This window comes from Oreochromis niloticus, linkage group LG3 (assembly GCF_001858045.2).
Source record: "Oreochromis niloticus isolate F11D_XX linkage group LG3, O_niloticus_UMD_NMBU, whole genome shotgun sequence".
Taxonomy (NCBI): Eukaryota; Metazoa; Chordata; class Actinopteri; order Cichliformes; family Cichlidae; genus Oreochromis; species Oreochromis niloticus.
Window position 1 is genome coordinate 20268657 of NC_031967.2, and position 17294 is coordinate 20285950.

At 38.7% G+C, this 17294-nt stretch overlaps 1 protein-coding gene and 2 long non-coding RNA genes across 5 annotated transcripts in view; 1 reads left to right on the plus strand and 2 right to left on the minus strand.

The window, feature by feature from the left end:
- LOC102081728 (uncharacterized) overlaps positions 1-2101 on the minus strand; it is an 81753-nt gene extending 79652 nt beyond the window's left edge. The window contains exons 1-8 of the mRNA XM_019353847.2: positions 1948-2101; positions 1777-1847; positions 1589-1691; positions 1418-1509; positions 1118-1188; positions 911-1033; positions 558-653; positions 7-138 (exon numbers count right to left, since the gene is read on the minus strand). Coding sequence (XP_019209392.1) covers positions 7-138; positions 558-653; positions 911-1033; positions 1118-1188; positions 1418-1509; positions 1589-1691; positions 1777-1798 — 639 coding nt within the window. The 5' untranslated portion in view covers positions 1799-1847; positions 1948-2101. The remainder of the gene's footprint in view (positions 1-6; positions 139-557; positions 654-910; positions 1034-1117; positions 1189-1417; positions 1510-1588; positions 1692-1776; positions 1848-1947) is intronic.
- Positions 2102-2552: 451 nt separating this feature from the next.
- LOC109197088 (uncharacterized) lies at positions 2553-3737 on the minus strand. Its single transcript, XR_002058390.2, has 2 exons — positions 3315-3737; positions 2553-3100 (listed from the first exon to the last, which is right to left on the minus strand). It is a non-coding gene; the product is annotated as an uncharacterized LOC109197088 (long non-coding RNA).
- A 6021-nt stretch (positions 3738-9758) lies between these two features.
- On the plus strand, positions 9759-12213 carry LOC109198403 (uncharacterized). Of its 3 annotated transcripts, none has more exons than XR_003215167.1 (6): positions 9759-10227; positions 10345-10466; positions 10793-10928; positions 11142-11273; positions 11378-11479; positions 11622-12213. It is a non-coding gene; the product is annotated as an uncharacterized LOC109198403 (long non-coding RNA). The 3 variants fall into 3 exon arrangements; XR_002059218.2 differs by having other exon boundaries at positions 11142-11187; XR_002059217.2 differs by lacking the exon at positions 11142-11273 and having other exon boundaries at positions 9760-10227.
- Positions 12214-17294: the final 5081 nt, after the last annotated feature.

Below are 17294 nucleotides of genomic sequence, written 5' to 3' on the forward strand. Positions count from 1 at the left end.
GTATACCTCCGGTATTTGTAGGGTGTCAGGAACTGTGACTGCTCGTTTTATTTTCACATGTTCTTGGTATCGATAGTCAAACTTAAATCTCTTCAACAGCAGCGTCAAAACGTCTGGATAACGTGTCATTTCCAGTTTCTAATTAATGGACACATACCATAATTTAAGATTTAATGTAGTTAAAAAGAGAACGAATTTTTAAAAATAGAAAATTTAATAACAACGACTGCTGTAAACATTTAAGAAGAAGTTAACTATTTTAACATCATGAAATCTACATGGTATTTTGTTTAAACAGTTTTATAATTTGTATGATGTCAAACATAAATATTTATGCTCTTTCTTTAAGGACCTCCAGATTAGATTAAATATTGTAACATAACCAAATGACCATTAAAACATCCTGTCCTAACTCCACTGTGTGAACTTCAACAACAAGAGAACACCTAGGCCACTGGCATTGTCAAGCATTCCCGCCATTGCAATTATAACACCTTTAAACCTGTGGCCTTCAAGTTTATGTGCATAAATCCCGAAGGTATTTCTTATTAACTTACTATTTTAGCACCAGCTTTCGCATCGCATATTTCACAGTACAGCTGGTTGTCTCCATCAATACATACTTCTTGGAAAAAGTCTTTAAGTTCTTTCTCCTGGGGAAAATAAAGAACACATTCATATTACTTGAACCAAGTCTCTCCCTTCAACAGTACACACCTGTAGTGAACACAATACATGGGATATTTTCATATATTGCAACATACTGCAACTCAACATGCAGTACATGTTGTTCTATTTTAACAACATCATTTGACAAAATGTTTGTTAATTTAAATGTGCTCTTCATGCTACACATTTAAATCTGTTACACATTTATGTTGCACATCTAATAGAACAGTGGCTGCCTTACCACATTGTATTCATTATTGTCTGACTCCAATGCAAGAGGCAGACTCCAGAATGGATCACTGGTGTTTGTATCTGTCTTACACTCACAGCATGTGTTCTTGTGTGTCAGCTCTCCTTGAAATATCTAAATGTTCAAAAATAGAGACATTTGACTTCACACACATACTAACACACACACACATATAAACATATAGCTTCACAGTGTTACCTGTGAAGCCTTCACACTGGTGTCACTTAAAATCTTCTCAAAGTATTCAGCAGCATCACGTTGTTCACACACTGGGTTTGTGAGGAGAAAAATCAATTATATACGTATTTACTGTTGTACGGCTGGGATTTTAAAACTTGGTTTAATTAATTGTTAATATGCAAGTAGCAGAAAAATGAATGCATAAACATTATTACACCAGACTATGGTGTTAGTTCACACTAACCTGATGTTAAGGTGTTTTGCTCATAAATTTAAAATTCAAAAGCCATTATTAACACTTGCTCACAGACACTGTACCTTGGATCTTCAGCTTCTGTGTAATCCGAGACGTCGTTGCTGTTTTTTTCTCTAAGGTTTCAAACAGGTGTTTAAGAAGTGGATCAGAGTCTCTATAAGAAATAAACACATTGGTCGTGAATCATTTACATTCAACCAAATAAATTCCCTTCATTAATTTCTGTAACAGACCTTGTCACCGCTTCTCTGAAATCTTTGGTCATGAACAGCACCTGCAGCACACTGTTCAAGTAACACGTTGCTCCTTGATTTACTAATCCATGGGGTTTTTTGGCTGTTGGAAAGAAATAATAAGTATCACACTAGTTTTATTATTATGGATCAAAGAATCGCTTTCAGATGTAAACTGTGCGTCGTACCATGAGGATTAATGTCAGTCATTGTGATTCCTTCAATGCGCCAAAAATGTTGTTCCACTGCATATAACCTACTTTAAAATACAAATGATGTTTAGGAACCTTTATAATCTGGTTTTATGTAATAAAGGCAAAGCGGGAGAAACAAAACACCTTAAAAACACTTAAAAATACCTTTAGTTTGTAGCCACGCTTGAAGGGCGATATCTGTGGCTTGTCTCCTCGCTACTCACTTTCTGTTTCGCTGGATGCCACACCTACAGCTGCATATGTGGCCACAGGAAATTGTTGCTGTACACGCATCTAGTTTAATATCAGTTCCCCTTCTCCTCCTTGCCCCTATTATCTACATATTTAACAAGGACTCTTGTACTCGCCTTTTTGAACCTGTAACCATCGCATTCTTTTCCTCTTGATATTTCCTGCTTATCTTTATTTCTTAACACTTCATAAAAGTATTTTATTGACGCTTTGTAATATGCTTATAATTGTTTGTTACGTCTGTTTCTTACGAAAATAATTATCTCCCAATAGGCCTGTAGAGTTTCTATGTCCAAAATAAAGAACAGACATTTACTGGAAATCTTTTTTGCTCCTTTTTAAACCAATAGGGGCTAAAAACGAGATTTAAAAAAAAAAAAACAATTGTAAAGTGTAACTACCTGAGCGATATTTAATACAATATAAAATTATTCACGCCATACTTTGAAATGTTATCCTTTTGTATTTCATCCTTTATTTATAAACAGAAAATATATACTTGTCTACTTGACACTTGGTATGCTTTGTCCATTTAGGCTTTATTAGAGATCTTATTTCAGTTTACGATTTACAGAGATAGAGAACCAGAGGGAAACAGATTTTTATTTCTGTGACAATTTATTCTTCAGTTTTCTTTTTTCTTCAAGAATTCAACATTGTAATAAAAGTCAGTGATAATCAAAACCTAAGGACTGCGTCAACAGTTTTCGTTTGTTATGACATCAATATTGAATCCTTTATTTATGAATTTATTTTGAGATCAGGATTACATTTTCAACACAGACCTTTATAACAAAAAAAAAAAAGAAACATTATGGGAGCAGTCCGACAGCTAGACAACTAGAAAATGAGCCTAAAATACATTTAATTTAATTGATCTTTTAATTGATCAGTAAAAAACACTTGGAGATGCTGATTGTGGTCTCTGTCGCCCTCTATCAAGCTGGTAGTCCCCCATTAAGCCTCACTACCAGCTGGATAACAGACAAGTGCTGGATTCCATATTTATACAGAAGTTCATTTTCGTCATCCAGCCGGTGGTTTGCGAAGATCATCTGCAGATCATCTGTACCCAAGCAGGCGTTTGAGAATGAAAAGGAGAAACAAAATATGCATTTTAGAAAAAAGATGAACATTAGCCTGAAATAAAAATTACACACGTCAGATAAGTGTTCAGCTCAGTTAAAATGTATATATAGGTTGACCCTGTTGTTGTGTTTGTTATGAAATGTGCAAATGCAGCTAGTCTCGTTGTTTTTCTTTTTCAGTGTTTAGCCTACCTGTGGGCCCGGGAAACCTCTCCACAACTTTTTTTTTCAGATCTCGGACAGTCATTTTCTTCATCATCTCCTCGGAGTCGCAGAGGTCAATCACCTTAAGCTCACGATCAATCCCGAACACTTTGACCTGGTGTATTTTACCCATGATTTTATGTTTTGTTTTGTTTTTTCCGCAAGAGGCAACACTGAGTCTCATCCAATTCACTCTCTGAATGAGAGATGAAGCTGTTCTTTCTTGACTGGTATCGAATCCGACGTCACGGAGGAGGCAGTCGCATCCGCTTTTGTAAAAATAAGTATTGTGACGTCTTGAAAATACTCAATTTTAAAACTTACAGGAGACGTTCGATAATTTAAAAATATTTAACATCTAAATGTTACTGTTGCATGGGTTGCTTAATTCATTTAACCAAACAGACACACAGGCATGAACAGACATGAATACACACGGAAAACAAAACTATCAGTACGCACACTTTCGATTCCCAAGAAACGATATGAGCAACTTAGATACATGGGGGGTGGCGCTGGGTTTTCCCCTTTCCTTAAGCACCCTGCCATGCATGCATAATCTTTAAAAGAGATAATGCTGATGTTTCAGTCATGTAATAACTTTTAAGCTTAACTATACAAGATTTGTTAGACTAACTTACAGACCTCTGGTGTTTGAAGACTAATAATGGTCACGAAAAATACTAAAGGCAGGAAGGTTTCCTTTAGATCTAAATATATTATTCACACCTCCAGATTTATATCATAGTTCATATATGACTTGTATGTTACTGTTTTGTTAAATATTTTAATTGTATTTCAGTAATAGCCCATTTATTTCAGTATAGTGGTGCACAACTCTTTCCTAGTTTGTATTTGGATCCTTGATTGTCATTACTTGGAAAGTGCACAGGAGTTCAGGTTTCTGAGGGCAATAGCACACAGCTCACATGGACGTTATGGATTGGCCTTGGGGTGCCATCACTGTGCCCCCTCAGCTGAATTTTATGGCATTCCTAAACTATATTTTAGGTAATTCATACAAATATTTGGTAATGAAAAACGTAAACACTTTAATAGTCCATAAGTTATGACAGTGTGAACGGTTTAATTCACAGTTGTTTAGTGTTTCTGCAGCTGGGGTGAATCTAGGTTTAAAGTTTTAGAGGGGTTCAGCCCCCAGTCATGATGCCATGCGTACAAGTGCCTCACAATTAATCATAGTGGAATATACAACTTTTAAATGTAGTACGCTCTTTTCACATTTGTAAGCCTAATTTCAGTAGAATGATTACCCACAAAAGCAACTTAAATAGTTGGATGACCTATTGCAGTGTCTCAGAATAATTCTTAATGAATAATCACAGATTTCAATATAATACACCAGTTTTAAGGTGGACAGTTATGAATCCAAGGACTTTGGTCAATTCTAGTCAATCATCTTGACCAGAATTTCTTCTCCTCACAACTTGCGAGGAGAAAGTTGAACTGTACTGCAATGACTCTGGGTTTATGACCCAGTGTTTTGTGGGGTTTTTTGGACTTTTTAAACATTGTTAAGTCAGTATTGTTTTGATTTCGAGCGGATCATCGATGCCAGGCTGTGAGAAATCATCACTATAACGCTCAACCAGTGTGGCTTCGTCAAAGGATGCGGCACAATAGATGCCAGTCATGCCGCCAAAACCAAGAACATCCATATGGCCTTCCTTGACCAGGAAAAGGCTTTCGACCGTGTCCCTCATGACCTGATCTGGCACTCTCTGCGATCACACAGGGTCCCCAAGGCCTACGTCGATTGGATCAAGCTCTTGTACAGAAAAGTGACCAGCACAATCAGAAGCCCAGTGGGAACATCACCACCTTCCAACAACACTGTGGGCATGCACCAAGGCTCCACGCTGTCCCGCTTCTCTTCGTCCCCTCCATGGACACCGTGACTGCTGACCTCAAAGCTCCCCACCCTTGGACACTCCTCTATGTTGATGATGTCTTCCTCTCAAATGAATCTAGTTTGGTTAATTTAAATATAAGAGAATGAGAGAGCTTTAAGAAATATATATTTATATATATATGTATATATATAGTTTGCTTCCCCTGTCTCCTTATGTCTGTTTGTTCCAGCTGTGTTCCCCTGGTGTCTTCACTCTCCTAAACACCTGTCTGTGTATTCATTGTGACAATTTCCTTGTTGTGATGGCCAAAGTAAGCCTTTGTGAAACACTGAAACATTCAAAGCATTTGTGCCAGAATTGTATCAAGGCTTCGAAACATTCTGAAACTCATCCCCACAGTGACATCTGTTGGCCAATTTGATAATGCATCTTGATAATGCTGTTCAGCCAACACGTTCTCACTCCCAACTCGTCAAATGTGTGACGCATGGTCAGGCTCCCTCTGCTTCACTTATCTACGTGCAGGGCACCCCCCTCGCGTCGACAATTGACGTGCAGGGTCCTCTCATTGAATACTATAGAGCTCCCTAAACGTTGTTTATTGACGACAAGAGATTGCCGTGGAAGAGCCTGTTGTCCGTATATTTATACATTTCCGAAATCACATTGTAGTGATGTGTACTGAACACAATATATTATATAATGTAAACAACTACCTGAGAAACAGCAGATACAGCAGCTAAATTAATTATAGGCTATTACTTTTGTATCGTTTATTGCATTTATGGAGGGAGAGGTGTATGCTGGGTAATGGCACAGCTAGCGACACGGTGACTTTATTCACCCGCTTCGGCTGTTATCAGTCCATACAATGGGCGTTATTAGCAGAAATTAGTCCCATAGATGTGGGCCATCTCCACCTGCTAGATTGTTCAGAAGGTTGTTATCATCCATCCAGATGGAGGATCACTAACAGGAGCGTGGAAGACTCCAGAATCCACTCTGGCTGGAATCCGGTGGATACAGCAGTGTTACAGGTAAGACCATTTAAACGGACAGCATTTATAGAATGACTATTAAAAGTCAGCGAGTGTCAATAATGTTAATGTGGTTATGTTAGTAATACACCGAGTGCTAATATAACAGCTTTAAGATGCATTTGTAGATATTATTACGTGTTTTACCGTCTTTATGGTGCTAGCTTAAAGTTACGGTGTAAACGTTAGCTTATATTGTAGTAAAGCTGTTACTGTTTAAACGATGTTAGCACAGAAATATTAGCTTCTGTCATGACTGATGAAGTTACTAGTTAATAAAGTTTGCAGTAAAGTGATTAAGCGCAGCCACAGATTAACAGTAAATATCCCGATTAGCTTCAATGCATCTGTTATAAATATGTGCAAGTTTCAGTGCTTCGTTTAAACTGTATGATACTTATACTGACCCAGGGTCAGTGTAAAATACAATCCTAGCTGTGTGAACAAAGCCTGGCTCCTTTAATCCTGCATGACAAACCTCAGGATGCAGGTTATTATGACTCTTTCCTGCTGGCACACCTGTCACACCTGAGAGTCGGCTAGAAGCTTACAGTGACGTGGACATCATGCAAAGACTGCCAGACTCTGTAATACTGTAAATGATCAGTGACTCAGGTTAACACTAAACTTTAAACAGTACCTCTGTGTCTCTGTGTGTGCTGAACATCTGGAATCAGATTGAGTCAGGCTGCATCAGCTGAATTTGTTATTTGTAAATATCAATATTTTTTATTCAGGTGTGGGGATAATATGTAAGACTGCAGTGAAGCGATGCGCCAGATTAATCCCTGGCCAAAGGCATCGTACTTAAATCAGACTACTGATCCAGCCACATCAGCCTTTTGTGAGGTCTGTTTAAAGTAGACTTAAAATGAACTGCAGATTCCTGAGAGGTGGACTGTGAGCACAGGAACACATGTTCATACATACAGCTGCAGCAAGCTTACATTAATTTTAAATGGATTTGTTACTCTGATGTCTGTCTCTCTGTTAGTCCTCTGACAGACTGGTGACCTGTCCAGGTGTGCTCTACCTATGACTACTGGGACAGGCTCTTGCTCCTGTAATAGAAATTTTCTATTATTCTAATTTAAAGTATTTAAGTGCTTATGCATATGCTTAGTTGTGACACTCTTATAGACTGTTCAGTGAAAGTTTCTAAAACTAGATGAACTTACTTCAGCGTCAGCAGTTTGAGAAAACAACTCCCTTTACAGGTGCTGATAAGGCCAAGGGCACAAAACAGCATAACCATTGATCCGTTAGGTTTCATAACGAGGCGCGTGAAGTGTGGTACGATCAGTTTGTAACTTCCTCCCTCTTCCTTGGAATGCATAAAGGAGTAGGAGCACGACTTCTGTGGCAGAGCTGACATGACTGTGAACTGTGATGTTTGATGTGTGTTGGCTCTCCTGCGCGCAGTAATAAATAGCTTGATCACAGCTCTTTCTGTGTTGCAGACTTTATTTACAAAATTCCACGATACCCCCCCACCCTCCCACTGTGAACATGAATTGAATATTCAGAAGACATTTGTTTAAATAGTTCTAGAAATCTGAGCTGTTGGTGTGGTAATAATATTAGAGCTGGCAATCTTTCTTACTGAATCTCTACTCTGAGTCATGTTACCTGAGATTAATTCTATGTTTACCTGACAGCCTGGACACATGTGCTGTGTGAGGGATGTAAATCAAATCAGATCTTAACTGCTTACATTTAAGGAGCCTGGTCATATTTAATTGTAATATGAACCAATGATTTTCTGATTGCTGATTCTAAGAGAGTCTTTGTGGAAATTCTGTTTGGCTTTTTATCATTTTAATTCTCTTCTCTCTTTTCCAGAACAGTTCTCCACAGTCGCTGTCTACATGGGTCAGTGGGACCAAGAAGCACACTGCTAATGTGTGGACTCTGACCAGCAACATCCAGCAAGACCCAGACAGCGTTTTCTATCTCCCAGCTGGAGTTTTTTTGTTTGTCTGTGACTGGAGAGTCAGATTTTTGTTGAGGCTGGAGGAACAGCCTCACACTCGCAGAGGTAAGTCAGTTTGCAGAGATCCCTCCCACCCTGGCTTTTATGTACTAGATTTCTTACCTGAAACAGTAATATTTCAGTGACTGCTGCTTATACCACAGGTTAATACTAGAGATGGCACGATACCACTTTTTTATGTCCGATACCGATACCGATATCATAAATTTGGATATCTGCCGATACCGATATTAATCCGATATAGTGTGTTTTTTAATCAATAAAACTGTTTCTTTAATATCTTGCTGCATTTTGTATAAATTCATACTCAAGTTTAATTAAACAACAACACTAAAGCTACTCTGTTATACCTGTATGTAAAAAATACACTGCACCCAAAATATTTCATAGTTCAGCAATACTGATCAATCTAATAAACTTAAACCTACTCCATCCTTCCTATTCTGGTATTTTAAAGAGTACTTAGCAGAAATATTAAGCAACCTAACTAATAGGGTTGCAAACTCCCAGCAAAAAAAAAATAGGGAACCACCGCCCACCCTCCATCTCATGATGCTTAATCGACATAATCAACTTTAATTTGATGCAGTGTGAAAAAAAATGCACAGAAATAAATTATTTTTCAAGTAAATAGATTCAACATCTTTCTACTACAGAATTGCAGAATTCACAGATGGTATCTTCCCAAAGGAAAAAGTACTATAGCTTACTGGGGTATATTAGACATTTAACAGTTACTATATACAGTAATGGACTTCTATACATTTTACATCAGATTAAAACTTTGGGTGTAAGATTCAGATAATTATTTATTACAAGCTAGACATTTTAAATGAGAATAAGAAAGAAAAGTATGCCTTTGTGCCCACCTTTTCCCTGTTAATGCCCTATCGGCCCCCCTGGCTAAACTTTGCTAGATCCGCCCCTGCACAGTTACCAGCCGTCAGCTACGTAGAAAAGGATCCTGGTCTAGAAAGTAATATTAAATAAATTCTAACAACAGCTTATCAAGGTTAAACGTGCTGCTGTTGTTCAGCCGCTGGTTTCCTCTTTCTGGTGCAAAGTGGGCCAAAAACAAAGAAGAGAGACGGACTGGCGACAGAAAAGCCGATCAGCTGATCATTAAGGAGTTTCATGAAGTAGCGGCAGGAGAGGGAGAGAGAGAGAGAAGAGGCAGACGCTCCATATATCGGTGGTTAAGCTTAACGCAGGTACGCTTTACAAACATTCAGAGATGAACTTACACACTTGCTTTACTTCTCTCTGGGATAACTTCCTCGGAGATGAAATGCTGGTTTGCTAGCGAGGCTACAAATACACACAGCCGCTCTATCACGTGATGCACACTGCTCCGACTGCTACGGTTATGAGCCGAGTTACGCCGTGTCGCAAGTTTTGTGAGGTGTTTTTTTGATATTTAATGGATCGGATTACATTTTTTATTTCTCGCCGATATCCGATCCAGTAATTTACGTCAGTATCGGACCGATACCGATACCTGGTATCGGATCGGTCCATCTCTAGTTAATACACGCTACTGATCCCTGATGGGAGAATCATCACCTCTGCCAACAAAGAAGCCTGGTGGATGTTTGTTTGCAGTCTGATGATGGGACATCATGCTGTGCATCTTCAAAGTTTGTCTCTTGATTATTATTCATACACAGTAATGTGAAGCCTGCTCATATCTAGTATAACTGGACCAACCTGGTGCTCTTCATTTATGGAGGCTGTTGAGTCTGAATGTTGGATGTTGTGTATCTTGTGTTCTCTGGGCTTTGTTGTCCTCAGTCTTTTTGCAGGATCAGAAAACAAAACCAGGAGACCTGTAAATGTTTCTTCTCCAATTGGATGATGATAAGACTGTGACACGGGATGCCACCTTTAGTCTTGTGATGAAGCAAAGCTCAGGAAGAAGTGTGATTAAATGGTACCCACATGTGTGCTGCTGAGAAGGATGTACAGGGGCACCTGCAGCCAAATCCAAGCCTCCTCAGGTTAGTTGTAGTTGCAGAATGCTTTAGGACTGAGACAGCTGAGGCATCAAATGTTTGATCAAAGCGATGAAAAAGAGAAGTTTCTTCCCTGTAATTATCACTTTTTAAAATCTGTAGCAACTTCAGGTCTGTCAGCGTGCTGAGGTCACAGAAACAAGAAAAGCAGCTTGACTTCAGAGTGTTGTTTACAGTTTTCTGTCATCATGATCTCCCCTGAATTTATCACTATTATACAAGCAGTAAGTCCACAGTACTGTAATGAAGATTCTGACTTTGGTCACAGTTGCACAATATTTTAATAATATACAATTATTTTTTGTAATTCATATTTTTTCTGTTAATTAAAAATTTACTTTGTGAAATTTGTATTTGAGAATGCAGAATGTGACAATATATTTTTGTTCAATATTTAATTTCTTTCAGTTGCAATTGTTAAATGAAATATGTATATGTGTATATATATATATATATATATATATATATATATATATATATATACATATATATATATATATATATATATGTATATGTATATATATATATATATTCTGATCTATGCTCACAGATGGTGACGGTGTGGAGAGACGGTGGTGTTTCCTCAGAAGAACTAGCAGAGTCACAAAGGGCACGAGTCCTTCTCACCACCTTGACTTGCTGACTGATGCTCGTCTGCACTGCACAGAGGAAATCAACTGACCGAGGTTTGTCCAGTGCAGTGTTATGAAATGTATATTTGTTTTATGCTTACAGATTTGTTTTTCTTGACAGAGGCTCTGCAGAGGTTAGACAAAGCAGAGAAAATATGTGCTTTACATTTTACTGTGATTTATTGAGATATTTGTTGCCTGATGTTCAGCAGGAACGGAGAAATGGAATCAAAGGGAGAAGTTTTTGATGTTTTTGTAATGATGTAGGTAAATCTCCAGTTTCTGAGTGAGGGAGAGAGGAGTCATCATCCAGGTAAAGTGACGTGGTTCAGTGGATACACTTGTCTCCCCTTTAAAGGAGATACTCTTAGAGAGAGATGATCCGAGTCATCATAAAATGTTAGTGCTTTCAAATACACAAACATTTTTAAAGGACAAAATCGAACATCCCACTTTGACTGTAATACAATTAAATCTTTGCATGTGTGTTTTCAAACTCTCAGATGGGCAGGATATCACTATTAGACTGTCTAACCTGCCGGAGCAGCACTGAATGATCACCACACATGAGCATGTTCCTGCAACATTCAGCAGCTTTGCTTTTGGTAAGTAGAGTTACCTAACTACAGTAACTCTAAACACATGCCATCCATTTCTAACGGCCTGGTTACTTCCTGTCAGTTATTTTAGAAACCATGTGATCACCTGACCTAACACTGTTTCTTCTTCTTCCCCTTAATGTTGAAGTGTCAAATGTCAACCAGCTGGAGAGGAAACTACACCAGTGTACTGGGATGTTTCAGCAACACGTGCCAGATGCTGTTCCTTCATGGTGACATCACCAGAGACAGCCCCGCCCACCTCAGGACCTCGCCATTGATCATGATGATTATAATAATGACAGCGAGCGGAACTAAGACTGTAAAAATCCACGACCAGAATGTTTAGATGCTTTCTAATTATTAATGAATACCGAGAGCCTCTTTCTGTGTTTTGTCTGTTTTGTTTTTTTTTTACCTCATTTGTTACTAACAAAGTTCACCAAACTCACACAGTTTACATTCTGTATGTTTCCATCTTTACCAGCCACACTCTACCCGCAATTAAGCAAATAATCCTTAGAAATCGTCGTTTTTCTCTTTTGTAATTGATGATAATTCAGTGAAGATACTCTGCTGCTTCCTTTTATTGCATCTCACATTGCTTTAAGTTTTTCAGTGTCCAGTTATTTTTTTACTGCTGTTTGAATTCTCTGTATGTTTGACCCTGTAGACTGTTTAATGGACTGCTTGTCTTCCTGTTTGTAACCACCGCCTGTTTTTGACTAAAGATTTGGATTTCTGACTTTAACACAGCCTCTGTGTGTCCTCCCTTTGTGTCCTCTTCCTCTGTGAATGTGTTGCATGTGTCACAGATTCATTTATTAACAGCTTTCCCACAGTGAGTTGCATCAGCATTCATTCACAGCACATTGCAGAAGGATTCAGATTAATACAGTGATCTTACAGTCAGAATTATCCTGACAGACTGCCACTGTAAATTATCTTTCATCAGGTCAATTTTAAAGTTCAGTATTTCAAAGCAGGCGTTATGAAGAATCATATTGGCATTAGGACTGTACCAATATGTACTTACAAAGTCAAAGTTTTTTAATTATGCTAGAATATTGGAAGACAATCAACTTTTAGTGTTTTCTGCATATTAATTATACTGAAATAGAGATGGTGACCATAACTGTACAGAAGCACTAAACAACTGACAATCTAACAAACATTATTGGCCTGAGCCGTCATGCACAGTGAGTCTGATCCTGTGCTGTGAGAGTCTGACAAGCATGTTTCTGGTCAGTTTGGAAGAAATAATATCACAATGTCGATCTTTTTTTCAATATTCCTTCTCTTTTACAACATAAACTGTGATCAAAGCTACTTATGTTCACAGCAGGTAATAATAGTGACAGTCCAGGGCATTGTGGTCTGTTGAGCTAGGGTTAGGGTTAGCAATTCAGACATATGTAATCAATCTCTTGCTGGATATAACAAACACCTAGGAATTCATATTATAATTTGATTTTCATGAAATATTCATATTCAGTATCAGTCATTTTATATTATAACCATGTATCCACCCAGGCTCATGGTGGGGCAGGGCTCTGTCCTGGGATGCTTGAGTACAAGGTAATGTACACCCTGACCAGGTATCCAGTCTGTCAGAATTGTTTTCAATATTTGGTTCTAAAATATGAGTGAAAACAAAAATCCAACTAGGATTCTTGCGTATGATGGGTGAAGTCTGTCTTTGACTGTATTGTCCAGCTGATCCATCAAACCCCTAGCAGGTGAACCTTATTCATGACATGGTAACAATGTAAAAAATTAAACAGCAACACTCTAAATCTAAAGTGCATTCTAAACTCCTCTTCAATAAATTATATGGATGTGCAGTGAGTCATTCAGGACTGTAAAACGTGAACTACAGAACCCAGAGTCTTCATCATTAAATCTGTGGTTGCTTCATTTTTCTATCCTATATCAGATACTTTAAAGGTTTTAGTAAAGTTGCATTCTCATGGTGAGGCAAAGTGCTTTATGTGTGTGTGTGCGTGCGTGTCATGAACGGCTGTAAAAGCCCTTTAATTACAGAACAAAGCGGGGTTTGAGTTCGAGTTACGGCAGACTGGCGCTACTTTAAACGGAACGCAGCCTTCCTACGGCGGACAGCTAATAACAGGAATCGGACGCGGTCCACCCTAGTCCACAGCAACCACCATAGCAACCGCCTAGCATGTCTTTAAAACACATTCTTTATTCATAACTATCAAAAACGTGAAATGATTTGTAAAGTGTGAAAGTGTTACAGCTGCAGAGAGCTATGGCGGTATCTTTGGAAGCTGTTTACATATGTAACCATGGAGACAGTCAGTCACGTGAGCTAGCGGTGCACGTTTACTACAGTGAATAAGGTGATTGTGTGCACAGCGTCCACACGCTGCACAGGGTAAAGACATTACTTCAATATTGTTTTATATTTATATATATTTGCCTTCTGCTGACCATCACCTCAGGTTCACCATTACAGTTTCAGCATACAAATGTCTAAATATGAACACACAAAAAAAATCATGTCTCAGAAATAAGCACAGCTGTTCATGTTTGTCATTATAGTTTTATTTGTAAGAAAATTGTGAACTTCATATTGTGTATCAAGTCAAAGAACATTTGACAAGTCTGAGTCATTCCTTTGCCCTATGAGAGCTGGAATAAATATATATCCTGACAGTTACAGTTGAGCAAACTTTAGTGAAATGTTGAAACAGTAGAGACAGGTAGAAATGGGATCGGACTAATCTTTGCTTAGTCAGATACCTCCTGTGTTCAGTCCATCATATTAAAAAACAAACAATAGCACGATCCGTGTGATTTTGCATCCATTTCCAAATTGTAGTCAAGCAGCCCAGTCTCATACATAGGTAACAGAAATGTCTCTAATGTAGATGTGCACAGTGTAATGTAAGCATTAAAAGATCATAAAGGAAACACTAACATTTATGTGAAACTAATTGTAATAAAAAATGAGCAGGTGCTTTACAGATTTATAAGAAAGAATCTGAAAACAAGACTTTTTTTGGTCTAAGTGGTCAAAGTAGAAAACAAAACTGATGTTCAAGAACAAACTGTAGCTGCACTAATATTACACATCTCCATTGTTGTGGTGAACAATGTTGCTTTTAAAACCACATGCAGTGTGTGACCATGACTGTCCACTGAGACCATGAACGCCACTTCGCTGAAGTCTTCTTCTTCTTCTTCTTCTTGCCATCAGAATGGAAGCAGACAGAGCACGAGCTGCTTTGATCTACTGAAAGGAAAAAGCAGAACATATGAGCTGAAACCATTAAGATAGAAACAATCGTTCAATGCAGTCTCTCAGGTAGCTTAGCCTGCTGCAACTGTTGATACAAGCTCAGTACAGGTCCTTCTCAAAAAATTAGCATATTGTGATAAAGTTCATTATTTCCTGTAATGTACTGATAAACATTAGACTTTCATATATTTTAGATTCATTACACACAACTGAAGTAGTTCAAGCCTTTCATTGTTTTTAATATTGATGATTTTGGCATACAGCTCATGAAAACCCCAAATTCCTATCTCAAAAAATTAGCATATCATGAAAAGGTTCTCTAAACGAGCTATTAACCTAATCATCTGAATCAACGAATTAACTCTAAACACCTGCAAAAGATTCCTGAGGCTTTTAAAAAATCCCAGCCTGGTTCATTACTCAAAACCGCAATCATGGGTAAGACTGCCGACCTGACTGCTGTCCAGAAAGCCATCATTGACACCCTCAAGCAAGAGGGTAAGACACAGAAAGAAATTTCTGAACGGATAGGCTGTTCCCAGAGTGCTGTATCAAGGCACCTCAGTGGGAAGTCTGTGGGAAGGAAAAAGTGTGGCAGAAAACGCTGCACAACGAGAAGAGGTGACCAGACCCTGAGGAAGATTGTGGAGAAGGACCGATTCCAGACCTTGGGGGACCTGCGGAAGCAGTGGACTGAGTCTGGAGTAGAAACATCCAGAGCCACCGTGTACAGGCATGTGCAGGATATGGGCTACAGGTGCCGCATTCCTCAGGTCAAGCCACTTTTGAAGAAACAGCGGCAGAAGCGCCTGACCTGGGCTACAGAGAAGCAGCACTGGACTGTTGCTCAGTGGTCCAAAGTACTTTTTTCGGATGAAAGCAACTTTTGCATGTCATTCGGAAATCAAGGTGCCAGAGTCTGGAGGAAGACTGGGGAGAGGGAAATGCCAAAATGTCTGAAGTCCAGTGTCAAGTACCCACAGTCAGTGATGGTCTGGGGTGCCATGTCAGCTGCTGGTGTTGGTCCACTGTGTTTTATCAAGGGCAGGGTCAATGCAGCTAGCTATCAGGAGATTTTGGAGCACTTCATGCTTCCATCTGCTGAAAAGCTTTATGGAGATGAAGATTTCATTTTTCAGCACGACCTGGCACCTGCTCACAGTGCCAAAGCCACTGGTAAATGGTTTACTGACCATGGTGTTACTGTGCTCAATTGTCCTGCCAACTCTCCTGACCTGAACCCCATAGAGAATCTGTGGGATATTGTGAAGAGAAAGTTGAGAGACGCAAGACCCAACACTCTGGATGAGCTTAAGGCCGCTATCGAAGCATCCTGGGCCTCCATAACACCTCAGCAGTGCCACAGGCTGATTGCCTCCATGCCACGCCGCATTGAAGCAGTCATTTCTGCAAAAGGATTCCCGACCAAGTATTGAGTGCATAACTGAACATAATTATTTGAAGGTTGACTTTTTTTGTATTAAAAACACTTTTCTTTTATTGGTCGGATGAAATATGCTAATTTTTTGAGATAAGAATTTTGGGTTTTCATGAGCTGTATGCCAAAATCATCAATATTGAAACAATAACAGGCTTGAACTACTTCAGTTGTGTGTAATGAATCTCAAATATATGACAGTCTAATGTTTATCAGTACATTACAGGAAAATAATGGACTTTATCACAATATGCTAATTTTTTGAGAAGGACCTGTACAGTTAACACAGTGTCAGGGAACTCCAGTGTGGGAACTAGTGGCTTTAGGTTTGTAGTCATTTAACTTTCATCCATTCATTCATTTAATTCAGGAGGAAGAAATGTCAGGTGGGTGCAGGCTGGTTACATGCATTTGGTCCCATGCTGTCTTTAACCAAATGACTTGGTTCATTTTATGGCTGGGCTGTATGTGGGGTTATATCATGTTATTTGGGCAGGAGTACCTGTCCCCTGTTAGGCTTAGAAAGTTTCTCCATAAGCAGAGCTTCTAACTCTTATAGCTTTTAGCACATCTGTAGCTGTGCAGGCTGACAGGTTTTTAGTGGCTCTTTTTACCCCACACTGGTTGTGAGTGTGTAAATAGCCCCACTAGTTCTTTTGGGTTGCAGTTAACTTGGGAGGAAGGGGTGGGTCTGCCAGGACTAGATGAATAAAAATGATCTGGGATACATAAATTTCATAATGCATGCATATATCTCTATAAACCTGGCCTGAGGGCTGCCATTTTTACATTCAGTTATTTCTCTTAGAAATGTTGGATCTAAATAATGAACGTGTTACAGTCAAACTGACACTGGTCAGTGTAAATGGCTCATTGGGACATAGAAACCTTTAAATTAAATACCATCACCTGATATCGAGTGTCAAACAATATCAAAGCTGTAAAAGCTGTTTACAGTCAGAATGTATAAAAACTATGATTGTAAATAAATTCAAACAAGTGAGCTTTTCTCTTTGTGCTGAATATCAACACTGTGATTTCTTAGACTGTAAGCTTCACATCAGCACAGTTGTAGAAGCCGTCACTCCAAATGTCTTTCGATAACAAGAAAAAAATAC